At 39.4% G+C, this 15,182-nt stretch overlaps 1 protein-coding gene across 4 annotated transcripts in view; it reads right to left on the minus strand.

The window, feature by feature from the left end:
- The window catches only part of CPVL (carboxypeptidase vitellogenic like), a 162,564-nt gene that overhangs the window by 140,638 nt on the left and 6,744 nt on the right, over positions 1-15,182 (minus strand). For 2 of the 4 annotated variants that reach the window (XM_028119297.2, XM_028119295.2), the window contains one exon: positions 2,764-2,952. In XM_028119297.2, the coding sequence (XP_027975098.1) occupies positions 2,764-2,941 (178 nt within the window). In that variant the 5' untranslated portion in view covers positions 2,942-2,952. Of the gene's footprint in view, positions 1-2,763; positions 2,953-3,325; positions 3,346-15,182 lie in introns of those variants that run through there. The other 2 variants (XM_028119296.2, XM_028119298.2) reach the window with 2 other exon arrangements.

Here is a 15,182-nt window from a genome sequence, read left to right on the forward strand (position 1 = left end):
GCTATTTTGACTACTACACTATTATTGTTTTCTGGACCAACCAATAGGATAGTTTTCTTCTCAAAATTTCCAGCATGCCTACCTCAAATGTAATACTTTAATGTTTTTAGTACTCACTGCCTTATTCCTTAATTGTTTCATGTGTGTGCACCTGGTCACATGAGAAGGGCACAAGAGTCTTGGGGCGCCTGGGTGGTTCAATCGGTTAAGTGTCTGCCTTGGGTTCAGGTCATGATCCTGGGGTCCTGGGATCAAGTCCCACATCCAGGTCCCTGCTTAGCTCTCTCTCCCTCTGCCCCTCCCCACCCCTCATGTGCTCTCTCTCGCTCTCAGATAAATAAATAAAATCTTATAAAAAAAGAAGAGCACAAGAGTCTTAAAGAAAGGGAAATAAATTATAGCAGACATATCACAGAGAAGAAGTCAGAAAATTTGAGTCCTATGCGGTGCCTGGGTGGCTCAGTTGTTGGGCATCTGCCTTCGGCTTGGGTCGTGGTCCCGGGGTTCTGGGATCAAGCCCGCATCGGGCTTCTTCCTCGGCAGGAGGCCTGCCTCTCCCTCTCCCACTCCCCCTGCTTGTGTTCCCTGTCTCGCTGTCTCTCTCTCTGTCAAATAAATAAATACTTTAAAAAAAAAAAAAGAAAATTTGAGTCCTAAACGCACCTCTGGTATTCTTACCTGCATTTCCTTGGGCAAGTCATGTAAGATATTGGAGTCTTGAATTCCTCATCTATGGATTGGTAGGGTTGGTTGTGAGTATTGAATTCCTTTTCATCTCTAAACTTAATGATTTGCTTCGATTTATTTTTAATGAACAAAATCTGTCATCAGTACCCACTTATTAAAGAAGCCAAAATGAATGCATGCAATTCATTTTGGTGGATTTGGATGATATTCTGCCTCTTCATATTTGTCTAGGGATATGGACAAATATGGAGCCTGCACCATTTTCCACATCAAGTAAAAAATGAATCTTTTTTAGAAAAGGACTGACTACATTCTCTAACTACATCATCAAATGCACACTAATGTACACTGACTACATTATCAATGTTTTTCACCTTTTCTTAGAAAAGAGATAGTGAGACACGGAGTCAATATGTACATCAGAAAAAGACATGTGACCAGGACTCAAATGCACCCTTAAGATATAAGAATGTGTTGGTTTTAAAGCAAACAAAACAAAACAAAATGATGATATCCTATTAGCTATGGGAATATTTCAAATGAAGAAAAGTTGCTTTATTTTAAAACTTCTTCCATGCACTTATTTTTGATCTTTAAAATGATTATTTCCCTAAAATATCCAGTATCACTTCCACACATTCTCATGCTATCAACCAATTTACCAGCCTCACAGCCATTAACTCGGTTTCCCACCTGTGATTAGAGATAAACTGCAGTCCTTCAAAGCAAGCGCCCCCATCTTTGTGCCAGCCACCATGTCTATCATCTACTTAAAGAAAGTCCTCCTGGGGCACCTGGGTGGTTCAGTCGGTTAAGTGTCTGACTCTTGATTTCGGCTCAGGTCATGCATGATCTCAGGGTCATGGGATTGAGCCCTGTGTTGGGCTCTGCACTCAGCACAGTCTGCTTGTCCCTCTCCCTCTGCTTCTCCCTCTGCACCTCCACCTGCTCGCTCGCTCTCTCTCTCTCTCTCAGATAAATAAATAAATAAAATCTTAAAAAACAAAACAAAACAAGTACTCCTGAAATAGTTGCCCCACCCCAATCAACTCCCCCCTCTGCTGGATCATTTCTATCAGCAAACACATGGTCTCTTACCCTCTTAAAGACCCTTCCTGATGCCATAGCACCCTTTAGCCACCACCCCATTTCTCTGATTCCTTTTACAAATAGCACCTCAGAGTAGCTGCCTATATACTATTTTATAGTTCAGGAGCCTACTGATGTCTGGAAGGATTAAATAACTTATCTACACAGTGATTTACATAAACATAAAGAAGCATTAAGAGCAGAGACATATAAATTTTAGTCTCTGATGATACTAAGTAATACCTTTTTCCTAGTAGTAATAATAGAAAATCCCACAATGTCTAAATAAAAAGCCACTTGCAAACACTAATATTTAGGGAGCAATTTACAGGTTACAAAGAGTCTTCATGTGCATTTTCTCATCTGAGTCTTAACATCCCTGAAACTTGACTAAGTGATTATATCCCCATCTTGTTAATGAAGAAACTGAGGCCTAGGTTTGGGTAGGTTTGGGTAGGTTTGGGTAACTTGCCAGGCAAAGGGGCCCAACACTGTGCCTGTGGTCAGAGACTAAGGAGTAAGGCTGTCTGGGTGTCAATCCTGCATCTACCAGCTGGTGTCCATGTGACTCTGGCAAGTAACTGAATCTTTTTCTGCTTTAGTGTTCTTGTGTGTCAAGTGGGTACATCTCCCTGGGTTGTGGAGATGCTTACATTAAGTTTATGTAGAATCCTTGGAACCAGTAACTGATATGTATGAAGTTCTAAGGTTAGTATTCTCTTTATTAAGTGCCCAGTTGTGGACAGGCATTATGCTAGTTTTATAAATAGAAGTGCAGGGGCTCCACCTCTAGATAATCTGTCCCTGGCAAGCTCTCATTTTAGCTTAAAACTCGGATAACACAGGACATCAAACCATTAATATTTGAAATAAAACAACTGAGTAAAAATACCAGAATGTATTTTGAATCCTGTAAGATAACTGCTTAAAAAAAAAAAAAAACCTGTTGAAAATATACCAGTGGTTTTCTGATTTTATGAAACTTACCTTCTTCCAATCTCCCAGCTTCAATGTAGGGAGTAAGAAATAATGGCTCTCCTACGTCTCCCTTACGTGGTACAGAAACCCGAGCTTTTTTGTATAAGGAGGGAAAGAGCCCATCACCACCAGGGCTGAACATGAATACAGCCACCAAAACAGTCGCCTTCCACATGGTACCAACCATTCTCTCTGGTCCTAGAATGAAAACAACAAATGAATCCGAAGAATAAATATTTACCCAGCCTTTTTACATACAAGACATTCATTTATTTCATTCAAAAAATAGGTACACTGTAAAAAAAAAAAAAAAGTATATTGTATGTCAAAGCCCTTTGCTAATAAGCACCTTGGATACCACCTGAATAAAACAGACCCAATCCCTGCTGACCCCAAAGTGATGAGTCTAAGGGAGAAGAAGGCGCTATTCAAGGATTTATAATCTAACTAGAAAAACAATTCATATTTCTAAAACTGTGGTCTGAAAAGCAAATTCAATGCAGGATTAGATAAAACCTCAAGACAACAGGACTCTGTAACTGATCACCAGATGAGTGGTAGAGACACTTACCTACCACAGGAAGGGAGGATTCAGAACACATCTCAGCCTCAGGGAACCCAGGAAGGCCTTACCAAGGTCACAGATATGAGTAAACATGGGTGGAGCCCAAATGGGCAGGAGAAAGGGGGGAGGCATCACTGAGGGGTAGAACAGCTTGAGCAAAAGGGAGACTTGTCCATGGCACTTTGCAGAGAGATTTAAAATAAACAAAATGGATTTCCACTTACCTCTTCTGTCTCTTACAAATCATACATTTTGCATCCGAGAACAAAAAAGAAAGAAGGAAGAAAAGGAAGGTCCTGCAACTATCTATAGGTCCCTGCCCCTATAGCTAGCTGATAAATAAACTCAAGAGCTACACCACAAACTTTATGAACACAGCTTTTTAAGGGCCTTCGAATCTGATGTTTGCTTAGAGTATTCATCTCAGCTGGTAATAATAATGGCTTAAAATTATATGATGATTTCCCTAAACTTGTATATAAACATGTAATTTGTATTTACAATGGGCTTTCCCATGTGTTTTCAGCTGATCTGACTATCTTAATAACCCGACCAGGAAATCAAAGACGATTATCACCAATTTTTAGATAAGGAAAATTTCACTCAAAGGAATGTCTCATCCAAGGACATGCAGAACCTGGTCAAGGCCAAGACCAGGTTGAGTTGAGTCAGGGGTACAGGCAGGGCTGGCTGGCAACTTTTTCTAAAATTTTGATGTTTTGTTCATCATGGATTTTTTTTGGCATTAATTTTGATTTTTTCCCAAACATCGCATTAAAATACTATGTATCATGATTATTGAGTTTTTCGGCACTCTCTTAAATTTTACCCCGGGCAAGGGCCTCACTTGACTCACCTTAATCCTTAATGCTAAGTATTATGATCTGACATCAGTGTTATTATTATTCTGCACTACTACTATTTAAGCATGATCTAAATTCTTAGCTCTAAAGTCTAAGTAAAGTACGTGACATGAATAAATACTTTACTCAGGTTTCTGGATGTAAAAAGAAATACACAATTATGCAAAAATAATGCCTGCTTTGGACTGTTTAAAATAGTGCTTTAAAATACCATGCCATTAAAACATCTTAAAAACACAAAATGTGTAAAAATCTATTACCACATGCTTATCATAACCCAAGCTGGCATAACATGAAAATACTGGTTGTAACAAATTTTAGACACATTTCCCCAATAAGATAAACATTTATAATTTGATCGAATATACAATGCTTGTCAAGTCTTTCATGGTTAACTTAATAGAATTCCCCATATTTCATGTAAACAAGCCCAACCAAATACAATCTGTAGCTAAAAAATGGCTTTGCCTATTAGTGACTATAATAAGGAACAAAATGAATTTAAAACCTGAAATTAGTCCCAAGAAGCCCAAGAGTAGTGACCACTATGGAGCTGATAAAATATTTTTTTTTTAATTATATGAACTTGTTACACTGATGTTTTAATAACATAACTACTTTCAAGGAATCATTAAAATTAAGAATCTTACTCTCTAATTGGTTCAGGGAAAAAAAAAAATCTGTGGAATTAAAAAAAATACTGGAAGAAGCTCTTCCAGTAAGAGGTTTTGTTTTTTCCTGGTGGCAGAAAGAAACTAATCAGGCCATCTAATTTCTCCATCTTCCTGCTGCAAACCTCCAGTTCCCTTTAATGGAAGTCATTAATATTTAAATAACCAGGGTAGTAACAACACTTACCTTTTAAGCAGATGTTGACACAAAGATGTTAAAGAAGGAAAGAGGTAAAACTCATCTTGTTTTAACTGACATAAATCTAATACATAAAAGTAAGAGTTGGGTCAATTTAGTAGATCTCATTAACATTTAATCAAATAACTATTAGACTCATGGTTTCTCATGCCGGTGAATTAAAGCAACAACACACATCATTTCATAATTCTCATTTAACCATCAGAATTCCTGAACTGTGCTTGGCTGTCATCTCTCCTCATGAAAATGAAAGCTATTACCATGAATGGAGAAGTGTTGTTTTTTTTTCTTAAATTCTTCTCAAATGTTTTTGCTTATCCCAAATTAGCCTGAATCTTTTAATGTATTGAACATTTATTGAGTACTTTCTAAACAAAAAATCCTGTACTAGAAGCTACTGCCCATAGAAAGTGAAAAAAAAATTAACCATACAATTTATCATGTCTACTTGAAATAATATGAAAACATTGATACTATTTCCAATTCAAATATTTCATATTGAAGGATTCAGGCAAACTGTTCCTCCTAATGTTTGGAAACATAAAATCTAAGTAAATACAAAGCAACATCGGCAGAATTAAACAAGCTAAAGGTCAAAAGCGTATGATTTACTAAAATTGTCTTACTAAACCTTAAATATTACAGTTGGAAACCATATGTCCAAAGTACAATGTTTTTCTGTAAACACAGCTATTTACCAGTGTTCCTTAGAATAATAAAAACTGTCAACAATGTAAACAATTTAAGATAAGTAAATTGTTGTACACCAAAAAGATGGAATTAGACACAGCAATTAAAATAACAAGAATATTTTGGAAAATATACTAAAATATTAGGTAAAGAAGAGCAGGCTATTATATTGGATATATGGTAGTTTTTCCTTAATTAACACTTCTTTAAAATTTCTAAAGTTTCTACAATAATTACTCTTATAATTAGAAAAAAATAGTTTTCGGTTTTGCTTTTGTTAAGATAAAGTGAAGCAACTGATAGACATGGCAAAAAAAAATGCTCGTTCCTTATTCCTTGTTACTACCTGGTTATGACCTCTTGTGTTTCCTAGGAATAAGGGTTCTGTTTGTTCTTTTAGAATACATTCTTCTTTCTCTAACATTCTATGAGGATTTGTCTTGGTCTCCTAGAGCCATAGAACCTCCAGACTCAAAGTACACTCTCTCTTTGACAAATTAGAAGCCTCTGCGTAAATGTGAGGTGCTGTTATAATAATAATTACTATTATTATATTGGATTTAATTCTACCTGGAATCGAGTCCATAACAAATGTGTACATAATTGGTATCAGCAAATATTTGTTGAACTGATGTGTCTAAATAATGAATCATATTTTAGACAGATATGAGATATTAGATTTTCATGTGGCCTCTCATCTTGGAGACTAAAACTGGAGCCAGAGAAGTATGTAAGTGACATAAGGTTACACCACTGTTGAGTAGTAGGCCCAAGACTCAAAGCCAGGATTTATTTATGGTTCTACATTGAATCTGCTTTCCACACTTTTATTCTTGATTACAATTATATTCAGATATTCTGTTATTGTCTCAATAGATGATTAACAGCCTGTAACAGTCCTAAACCCCTTTCACAGATCATTAGAGCATGCAATAAAAAAATGACAAATGAATAAGCAGAAATATTAATAAGTCAATCTTCCTGGAGAAACTTGGTTTTTAGAAACAGTTCTGCCAACTCATTCATTCATTGACACTTCAGTGAGACGTGACTTCTCTGGTCCCAGTTGATGTGTTAAAACCAGTGGTTACCTTTCCAGGAGCTTTGAGAGCTTGTTGTTCAACAAAGCCATTGTTAAAAATTAAACTAAACATTTAATAAGTTTTCTTTAAAAACGTAAGTAATAAATACTCAAAACGCATCACTTTATAGCTATTTACTACATTTTACTATGACTCCAGGGTTACGGTTTTTGTATGTGGTGGACAGATTCCATAATGGTTGGCTACAGTGCATTTCTTTCCAACTCTGCATTCAGGAACATCTTGTTGGTATCTTGAAATCAGCCCTGGTGGGAGTATTTACACCACAGAAATCAGCGAAGACTCCCACCCCCAGAGAGCTGGTTTTTAAACATTTACCCACACACCGTGGTCTCATGTTCCTAATTTGAAAAATGAGCTGGAAACTTCTTTCCATCAACTCACACTCCAATTCCAACTGAAATGATCAGCAGAAGAGACAAAAGGGCAAAATCCTGCCAAGCTGTCCTAGTGTCTGAAAGCAACCATTAACATGGTCAGATTTGCAAGCCTTCTAGAAAAGAAACCCGAAAAGGCCACTGGAAACTGTGCAGTCTACCAATGAAAAAAGAATCAAAAACAAAAACTCCAGAATGAGGACAAAGAAACAAAGAGCAGACGTTGTCAAGCCGCCTTCTGTTCTCTCCTTCCCACTTGCCTATTTGATATTATAGATTATTATTCCAATCAAAGGATAGGAATTGTTCATGTAAGAAATGCTGTACCTGCAGTAAAATAGCTATTTGGATCCCCCTCCCTATATAACTGGCCTTAGTAGCTCCCAACATAAAAAAAAAAACATTCCCCCAAAGAAACAAACAAACAAAACAGGCCAATGAGTAACAGACATTTCCATGGAATCTGCAATGAAAGAAAGGTAAAAGAAAGTGGTTCCTCTACTTTAAAAAGATGTAAACATGTCTCGAGATTATCAAGCAAATCCAAAGCACCCGAATCCTATCATAAAGAGCTACTGTGCAACCCTTCATAAATACCAACTCTAGCTCTTTTGCTAAAAGATTTCCATGCAAACAAGTGGTTTATTTGTTTATTTGGATAAAAAAACCTTTAAGTAAACAAGCCTTTATTTAGAGGGATCCACTACTCGTTTTCCTCAAGACATCATTTTAATTTCTCCAGTTGGTGTCTGACACGCTCTCATCCCAGGAGAGACATAGTACCAGACACACAAGGTGAGAGGTGATGGGCAACCTTCTGCTGAGGAGGCACTGAGAACATGCCTATCTCCGTTTCCCAGGCCACCCCTCTGGCATCAGACAGGGGCATCTAATCTTGCTAATGACTTAGGCATTCCCACCTCTGCCATCGTATTTTTGGACCCATAGGAAAGGGAGATAAACTTGAGTTACGTGGCAGGTAGAGGATGAAAACAATCAGGAAGAGGAGGAGTAATATTATCTGACACAGTTGGAGGAAGCTTTACCTCGAAGCCTCACTCCAACCAGAAGGAAAATCTGAATGGGGGTGGGAAGTAAAAAGTAGACATGTCCCAAAATGTTAACAAGTTTTGAAACAGAAAGACATGAAGCCTCATCATAATAATACCAGTAATAGCTACCAATCATTGAACATTCTCTATATACAAGGAAAGGTGCTAATTGCTTTATATTTTTATTTCTGACCTTCCTGGGGCAGATATTATTACGATCCCACTTTAGGGATGAGAAACTGATCCTCGGAGAATTTAAGTTATGGGCCCAAGTTCACACCACTAATAAGTGGTAAAGCAAGGAGTTAAGGCCAATCCTAATCAGTCTACAAAGGCAATACCAGCATCTCCCAAAATGTGGGCCAGAGTCCCTCCTCCTTATTCAGGTAAATTTGGAAATATGATATATTATATCCCTGCAGAATTAAGTTATTATGTTGCTAAAAAGTTCTGCTGTAGATCAGTCTGTTAAAACTTTAGCCCAGTATTTCCTAAACCAACAATTTTTTTTAAAGATTTTATTTATTTGAGAAAGAGAGGGTAAGCAAGAGAGAGAGAGAGAGAGAGAGAATGAGCCAGGGGCGCGGGGGAGGGAGAGGAGCAGCAGGGAGCAAGAAGCCCTATGTTGGGCTTGATCCCAGGGCCCTGGGATCATGACTTGAGCCGAAAGCAGTTGCTTAACCGACTGAGCCACGCAGACATCCCCCACAGACTAACAATTTTTGATCAGGAAAGGCTTCTTATTTTTGTGTAATATCCAAAAATTTTATGTAATGCACTCTGTGGCCTTTATTTATTCAACAAAACAGGGTGGAGGAATGTGTATATCCTGGGCCCTTTCCTGCTGGGTTAACACTTCATTTAACAGTCTGGAAACACCTCTGGGTAGAGCCCACCTTGAGGAAACAATGCAAAGGCCCTCAGGTGCAAGTAAGTTTTGTTTGTTCTTGGTCAAGAGGAACACAGTGAATGAGGAAGAAAGTGGCAGACACATGATGAGTTCAGAGGGTGGTCAGGGCCAAAATATGTGGAGTTTTAGCTGTATTCATTTTCATTAGCATTAGGAAATAATACGGTCTAATCAGAATTTTGAAATGGCAAATGATCACTCAGGCTGCCATCTAGCAAGTGGACTACGGGAGTTAAGGATGGAACCCGGATGCCAATCAGGAGGCTGATGAAATATTCCGGGAGAGATGGCAGAGGCTGGAGCCAGGGAGTAGCAGTGGAGTGGTGAGAAGTGTGAGCTACATTTTGTAGGCAAGCCCACTGGTATTTATTAATAGACTAGCTATAATGGCGGAGGGAAGGAAAAGAAGCAAAAATGACTCCTAAGTTTCTTTTGCCCAGAGCAACTTCATGGATTGTTATGCATTGAACTGTGTGCCCCCAAAAGAAATGTTGAAGTGCTAACCCCCAGTACTTCAGAATGTGACCCTATTTGGAAATAGCGTCCTTGCAGATGTCATCAGTTAAATCAGAATGAGGTCATAGTAGATGAGGATGAGACTTTAACGCAATGTCACTCGCGTTTAGCAAAGAAACACAGAGAGGGGAGTGCCATGCAAAGCCAGAGAAGAGGGCCATGTGACAGTGGGGGCAGAGACTGGAGCGGTGCATCTAAGAGCCACGAATCGCCACGGATTACAGCAAACACCAGAAACAAGAAGAGTCAAGGAAGGATCCTCTGCTTCCTCTCCGCATTTGCAGGTTTCAGAGGGAACATGGTCCTGCCAACACACTGATCTTGGACCTCTATTTGAGATAATAAATTCTGATGTTTTCAGCAACCCCCCACCCCATTTGTGGTCCTTTTTATAGCAGCCCTAGGAAACTAATACATGGAGAGTGGGACCACTATCCAACTGGACGTTGGGAAAACTCTGGAAGGAGTCAGGATGGAGGATGGAGTGGGTAATATTTGAAACATCAACAATCAAATGGGAAAGAGAAGTTAAACTGATTTCTTATTGAGATATGTCTGGCATTATTCTAAGCCAGGATTTCCCACAGGATCTTCTGTGAAATATTAGCTCAGTAAGATATTAATAGATTTTAAAAGGACAAAAGTTTGGGAAAATTTGGGTTAAATGAACTTAAACAGGCTTCCTGGTTCCAGAACATCTCATAGCCTATCATTTGTTACTGGGCAACATGTGTTTATTTGACTGTGACACTATTCTTAGAAAGGCCCTGAATCCAGAGGTTTACCTAAGACATATCCAGATAAGGACACTAAGTCCCAGGTTGAACAATTTCTCAAGTCCTGGGTTAATTTTCTTGAGCCCCCACTTAGCTATTATTAAACAGTAAAGCTGGAATTTGAAGCCAGATCTATATGATTCCAAAGTCCATGTATTTTACATTATATCACTGCATAAATGACATAACATGAGAAAATCTGCGTCCACGTTAACTTTTGACAAAAGCAGAATTCTGGGTAAACTGGATTATCCTGGCATTTGCAAAACTTACAGGTGCTAAAATTGCAAGTGATTTAAGCACACGTTTATCTGCAAAACAATGAAAATCACATGCCCAGAAGAAAATCCATTCATAATGGATTTCTAGTGTACGTCCTTCAGTTTTGAAAACGATTTTTTAGGGGTGGATGAAGCCCTGTCCTTTAGGACTCATGGCAAAAGCACTATATTCCAGTGAGAAATTCTTCATTTTTCTGATGTAAATTAGTCCTATTCTTTTTAGAATCAGCCTCCTTTTTGCTATCTACTTTGACTAAATTTCTCAAATAAAAAATTAAGATACACAGTGTGGCAAATACAAGGGTAAGACTGGGCACAATGGATGAGAATATTTTATATGAGGATGGTTCTGGGAAATTCTATTACTCCCTGAGGTGACAAGAAACTCCTCCCTGACTCCAAAACAGAGATTATTATTATAGAGAATACCCGCCATGTAACAGTCCCTTAGATGAGTCTAGTACTTTGCTCATCTCTTATCCACAAATTGTTTCATTTGGTCTTCAAAGTAGTCAACAGGGGCCCATGTTGATGGAGCAGAGCCTGGGCAGACTCCAAGTTCACTGGACCATCCACTCCCTTCAATAAACAAATAGAGTTGACCCTTTAACAACATGAAGGTCAGGAGTGTGACCCCCTCCACAGCTAAAAATCCAGATACAATTTTTGACTCCCCCCACATTTAACGACTAATTACCTGCTGTTGACTAGAAGCCTTACCAATAACAATAATAAGTAACACATACTTTGTATGTTACATGAATTATACACTGTATTCTTAAAATAAAGGAAGCTGGAGAAAAGAAAATATTATTAAGAAAATCATAAGGGCGCCTGGGTGGCTCAGATGGTTAAGCGTCTGCCTTCGGCTCAGGTCATGATCCCGGGGTCCCGGGATCGAGTCCCGCATCGGGCTCCCTGCTCCTTGGGAGTCTGCTTCTCCCTCTGCTTCTCTCTCTCTCTCTCTCTGTCTGTCATGAATAAATAAAATCTTAAAAAAAAAAAAAAAAGAAAGAACATGCTCTCCTTGAATTTAAAAAAAAAAAAAAGAAAGAAAATCGTAAGGAAGAGAAAATACATTTACAGTACTGTACTGTATTTATCAAAAAAAAATCTGCATACAAGTGGACCCACGCAGCTCAAATTACATATCTTTAGCTCCTACTATGTGCTAGACTCCAGTGTAGGCACAGAGAACCAAAGAGACAAAGTGTCTGCCTTCATGAAGCTTACCCTACAGCGGGAAAGAGCTATCAAGAAAATGAAAGCAGGGTAAAGGGGTCAAGAGTGATGGGTCACGGAGTGGTGTTATTTTACATCGGGATGGTCAGGGAGGGTCCCTCTGAGGAAGGGACATGTGAGCAGCTCTGAAGGATATGAGAGCCTTCCATGTGAATCCAGGGAGAAGAGAGTTCCCGGCTGCAGAAAAGGGATGGCAAAGACCCTATCCCAGGAGGCAATGAGGACGGAACTAGCGTGGCTGGAGTCCAGCGAGTGAGGAGGAATGTAGTACCAAGTGGGACCAGGTATCAGATCATTCTGGGTGTTGAAAGCCAACATATGTTTTGGGGGCTCCCTTCTCCCCAGACCTGATGTTTCCATCCATGGTGAGGCCGGCCTCTGGCCACCCTGTCGCTCACTCCCAGGAGGCTGGGGCAAGAGGTGGAAAGGTTTATCCGATGGATAAATGTGGGTAAACTGGGCATGCTGGGCTCTGTACATGGAGCAATGCTCTCCTCTCTCCGCCCAGTCTGGGCCTGTAAATGGCTGGGCAAATCTGCTCAATGCTGGGCTTCAGTCGTAGGAAATTCATTTGCCCAGAACTAAGAGTTTCAGCCCAACCCAGTTTGTCTCAGGAATACAGACACCATTTTACTTGCTCTTTGTCTTCTCAATTTCTCCAGAACTCAGGTGAGGGAAAGGAGTTTGCTATTCCGGGGGGCTTCCTCAGAGACCCCAGTAGAATAGAACTTGGGGTTTATTCTGAGTGTAACAGGCTGGAACTTTTTTTCCCACTGCACCCCACTGTCTCTATTATCCTGCAAATATTTCATCATATATGTAATTAGGAAAGGCATCCTTAACAGTATCAGCTTCACACACATATTCAGAATTTGAAGTCCCATATAGTCTGACTTGCCCACACCAGCCCTAGAAAGTTATAAGAGTTGATCACAAGAAATGATCTTTAAAAATCAAACTGTCCCAGGGGCACCTGCGTGGCTCAGTCAGTTAAGCGTCTGTCTCCGGCTCAGGTCATGATCCCAGGGTCCTGGGATGGAGCCCCATGTCAGGCTCCCTGCTCAGTAGAGAGTCTGCTTCTCCTTCTACCCCTCCCCACCACTCATGCTCTCTCTCAAATAAATAAAGAAAATCTTAAAAAAAAAAAAAATCAAACCATCCCAAATACCTTTACACAGGTAATCAAAGGGCAACAAAGTCACGGACTACTTAGCAAGAACAAATAAATACAGAACTGAACCCCCTCGTTAAGTATTTTAAAATCAAGTGTACACAGTATCCAAGTGGAGACCACAGAAAAAACGCACAGACTTGTTGATCTGGTTCTCCTGCCAGGGAATGGACACACTGCCTACAGTTACCTCTGTAGTTTCCGAAAGCAAAGCAAAGCAAAGCAAAACAAAGAAAACAAATAATTTTCACTCTCTTCCTTGCATTCTCACGTCTGTCCATACCATCTTGCCCCAGTCATTAATGATCTCCAGGTTCCCAAATTCAAAGGTCTTTGTCTTAATTGCCCTCTCTGACAGGTTGACATTACCACTTTGGTAAATTTACCAATGCTTTGCTTTCCGTAATCTGTGCTTTCATGGATCTTTTAGAATGTTTTCTTTCATGGTTCCCTCTTCCTCTGCCTTCCCCTTAAATATTGGGTTTCCCAGGAGTCTATCCTTGGTCCACAGCTTATCTCTCTCCACACATTCTCTCCGGGGTGGTCCCATCACTCAAAGTAGACCTTCTACTGACACCACTCACATAACTGTTCTTCCCCGAAGCTGCAGGCTCATCTACCCAGCTGCCTGCTGAACATCTTCACCTGATGCCCCATGGGTATATTAAACTCAGCTGGTCAACACGCAACCTAATCCTTCTGCTAAAACACAGTGAATTGAACACATTTGTTTATTTCTGTTCCCTTATGAAACCGCTCTAATGTGAAAGCAAAGACATCTTTCAAAGGTGTAAATCCCATGGCCAAAGAAGACAGCAAATATGGCAGATCAAAATTTTGTTGTTACTGCTAGATGGAAAGTAAAGAAGTAGTTTGCAGAGAATGAAAGCAGAATATCAATGAGAAACAAGCTCATTCACATCATAAAGCCACAGAAAGGCAAATGGTAAGTACCAGACACTGCAGAAGGCAAGGGACAGCATGGCACAGAAACTAGAGGGACAGATGAAAGTCTGTAACAGAGGGTAGAGCCTCAGACACCTCCAGGCCTTAGCAGAGGAAGAGACTCCTTCTGCAGAAAATTTATTCTTTGAAAAATTAAGCCATAGAAACTCTAGACTTGAGAATACGAAATACAGGAAAAGTTGGGGAAGAGGCATCCAATTTAAAACTAAGAGAAAGTCTACATACTGATTGCCTCTGGCCCCTCCAACACTCGGCTCTAAGAAAGCTGACAGCCAGAACTATCTGCCTCTATCTCTCACCCTATGCAGGAGAAGGAAGGATTCTTCTCTGGAATACCTGAATCCACCAAGAGAAGAGTCCTATACATACTTACTTGTCCTCCAACGAAGTATCTTGGACCCCACCAATCAACACCAGGGAGTCAGTGAACCGCGGGCAAATCCCTTCAAGACAATGGAGTTTCCAACCAGCAACTTGGTTTCTCACACTTAGTATAAAACTAGAGTCAAAGAAGCGCTGAACATTGGAAGAAAGCCTTTAATTTGGAAGAAAAAGCAAAAGAAATCACTTGAAGAGGAAGAAAATCAGAAGAAACAAAAACACAAGGAGTGTAATAACTTTTCAAAAACAAAAAGTATATATATCTTTAAGAAGGTAAGAGAAGATATTGCGTTCATTTAACAACAGAATACTGCCTTAAAGGGGAATGAAGGACAAGGGCATGTTCCTGAAGACTAAAAATGAGGTGGTAGCAATTTTAAGATTTTGACAAAAGAGTGGGACAATAAAGACACATAAATCTCCTAGAAAATATAACTAAAGGAGAAAAGGGCTTAAAAAATAGGAAGAAAAAAGATTAAGATAATTAAGAGATTGGTTCTGGAAGACCAACATCCAACTAATGGGAGTTCTAGAGAAAGAAGGAAGATACAATTCAAGGGAGGAAATTATCAAAGCAATAATACAAAAACATTTAGCAGAGGTATAGATCTAACTCTCAGATTTAAAGGGACCGCCAAGTTCCTGGATCAAGGAATGAAATGACA

The sequence above is a fragment of the Eumetopias jubatus genome, unplaced genomic scaffold (genome assembly GCF_037043125.1).
Source record: "Eumetopias jubatus isolate StellerSeaLion01/CBP00866 unplaced genomic scaffold, mEumJub1_p1.0 scaffold_14, whole genome shotgun sequence".
Lineage (NCBI taxonomy): Eukaryota > Metazoa > Chordata > Mammalia > Carnivora > Otariidae > Eumetopias > Eumetopias jubatus.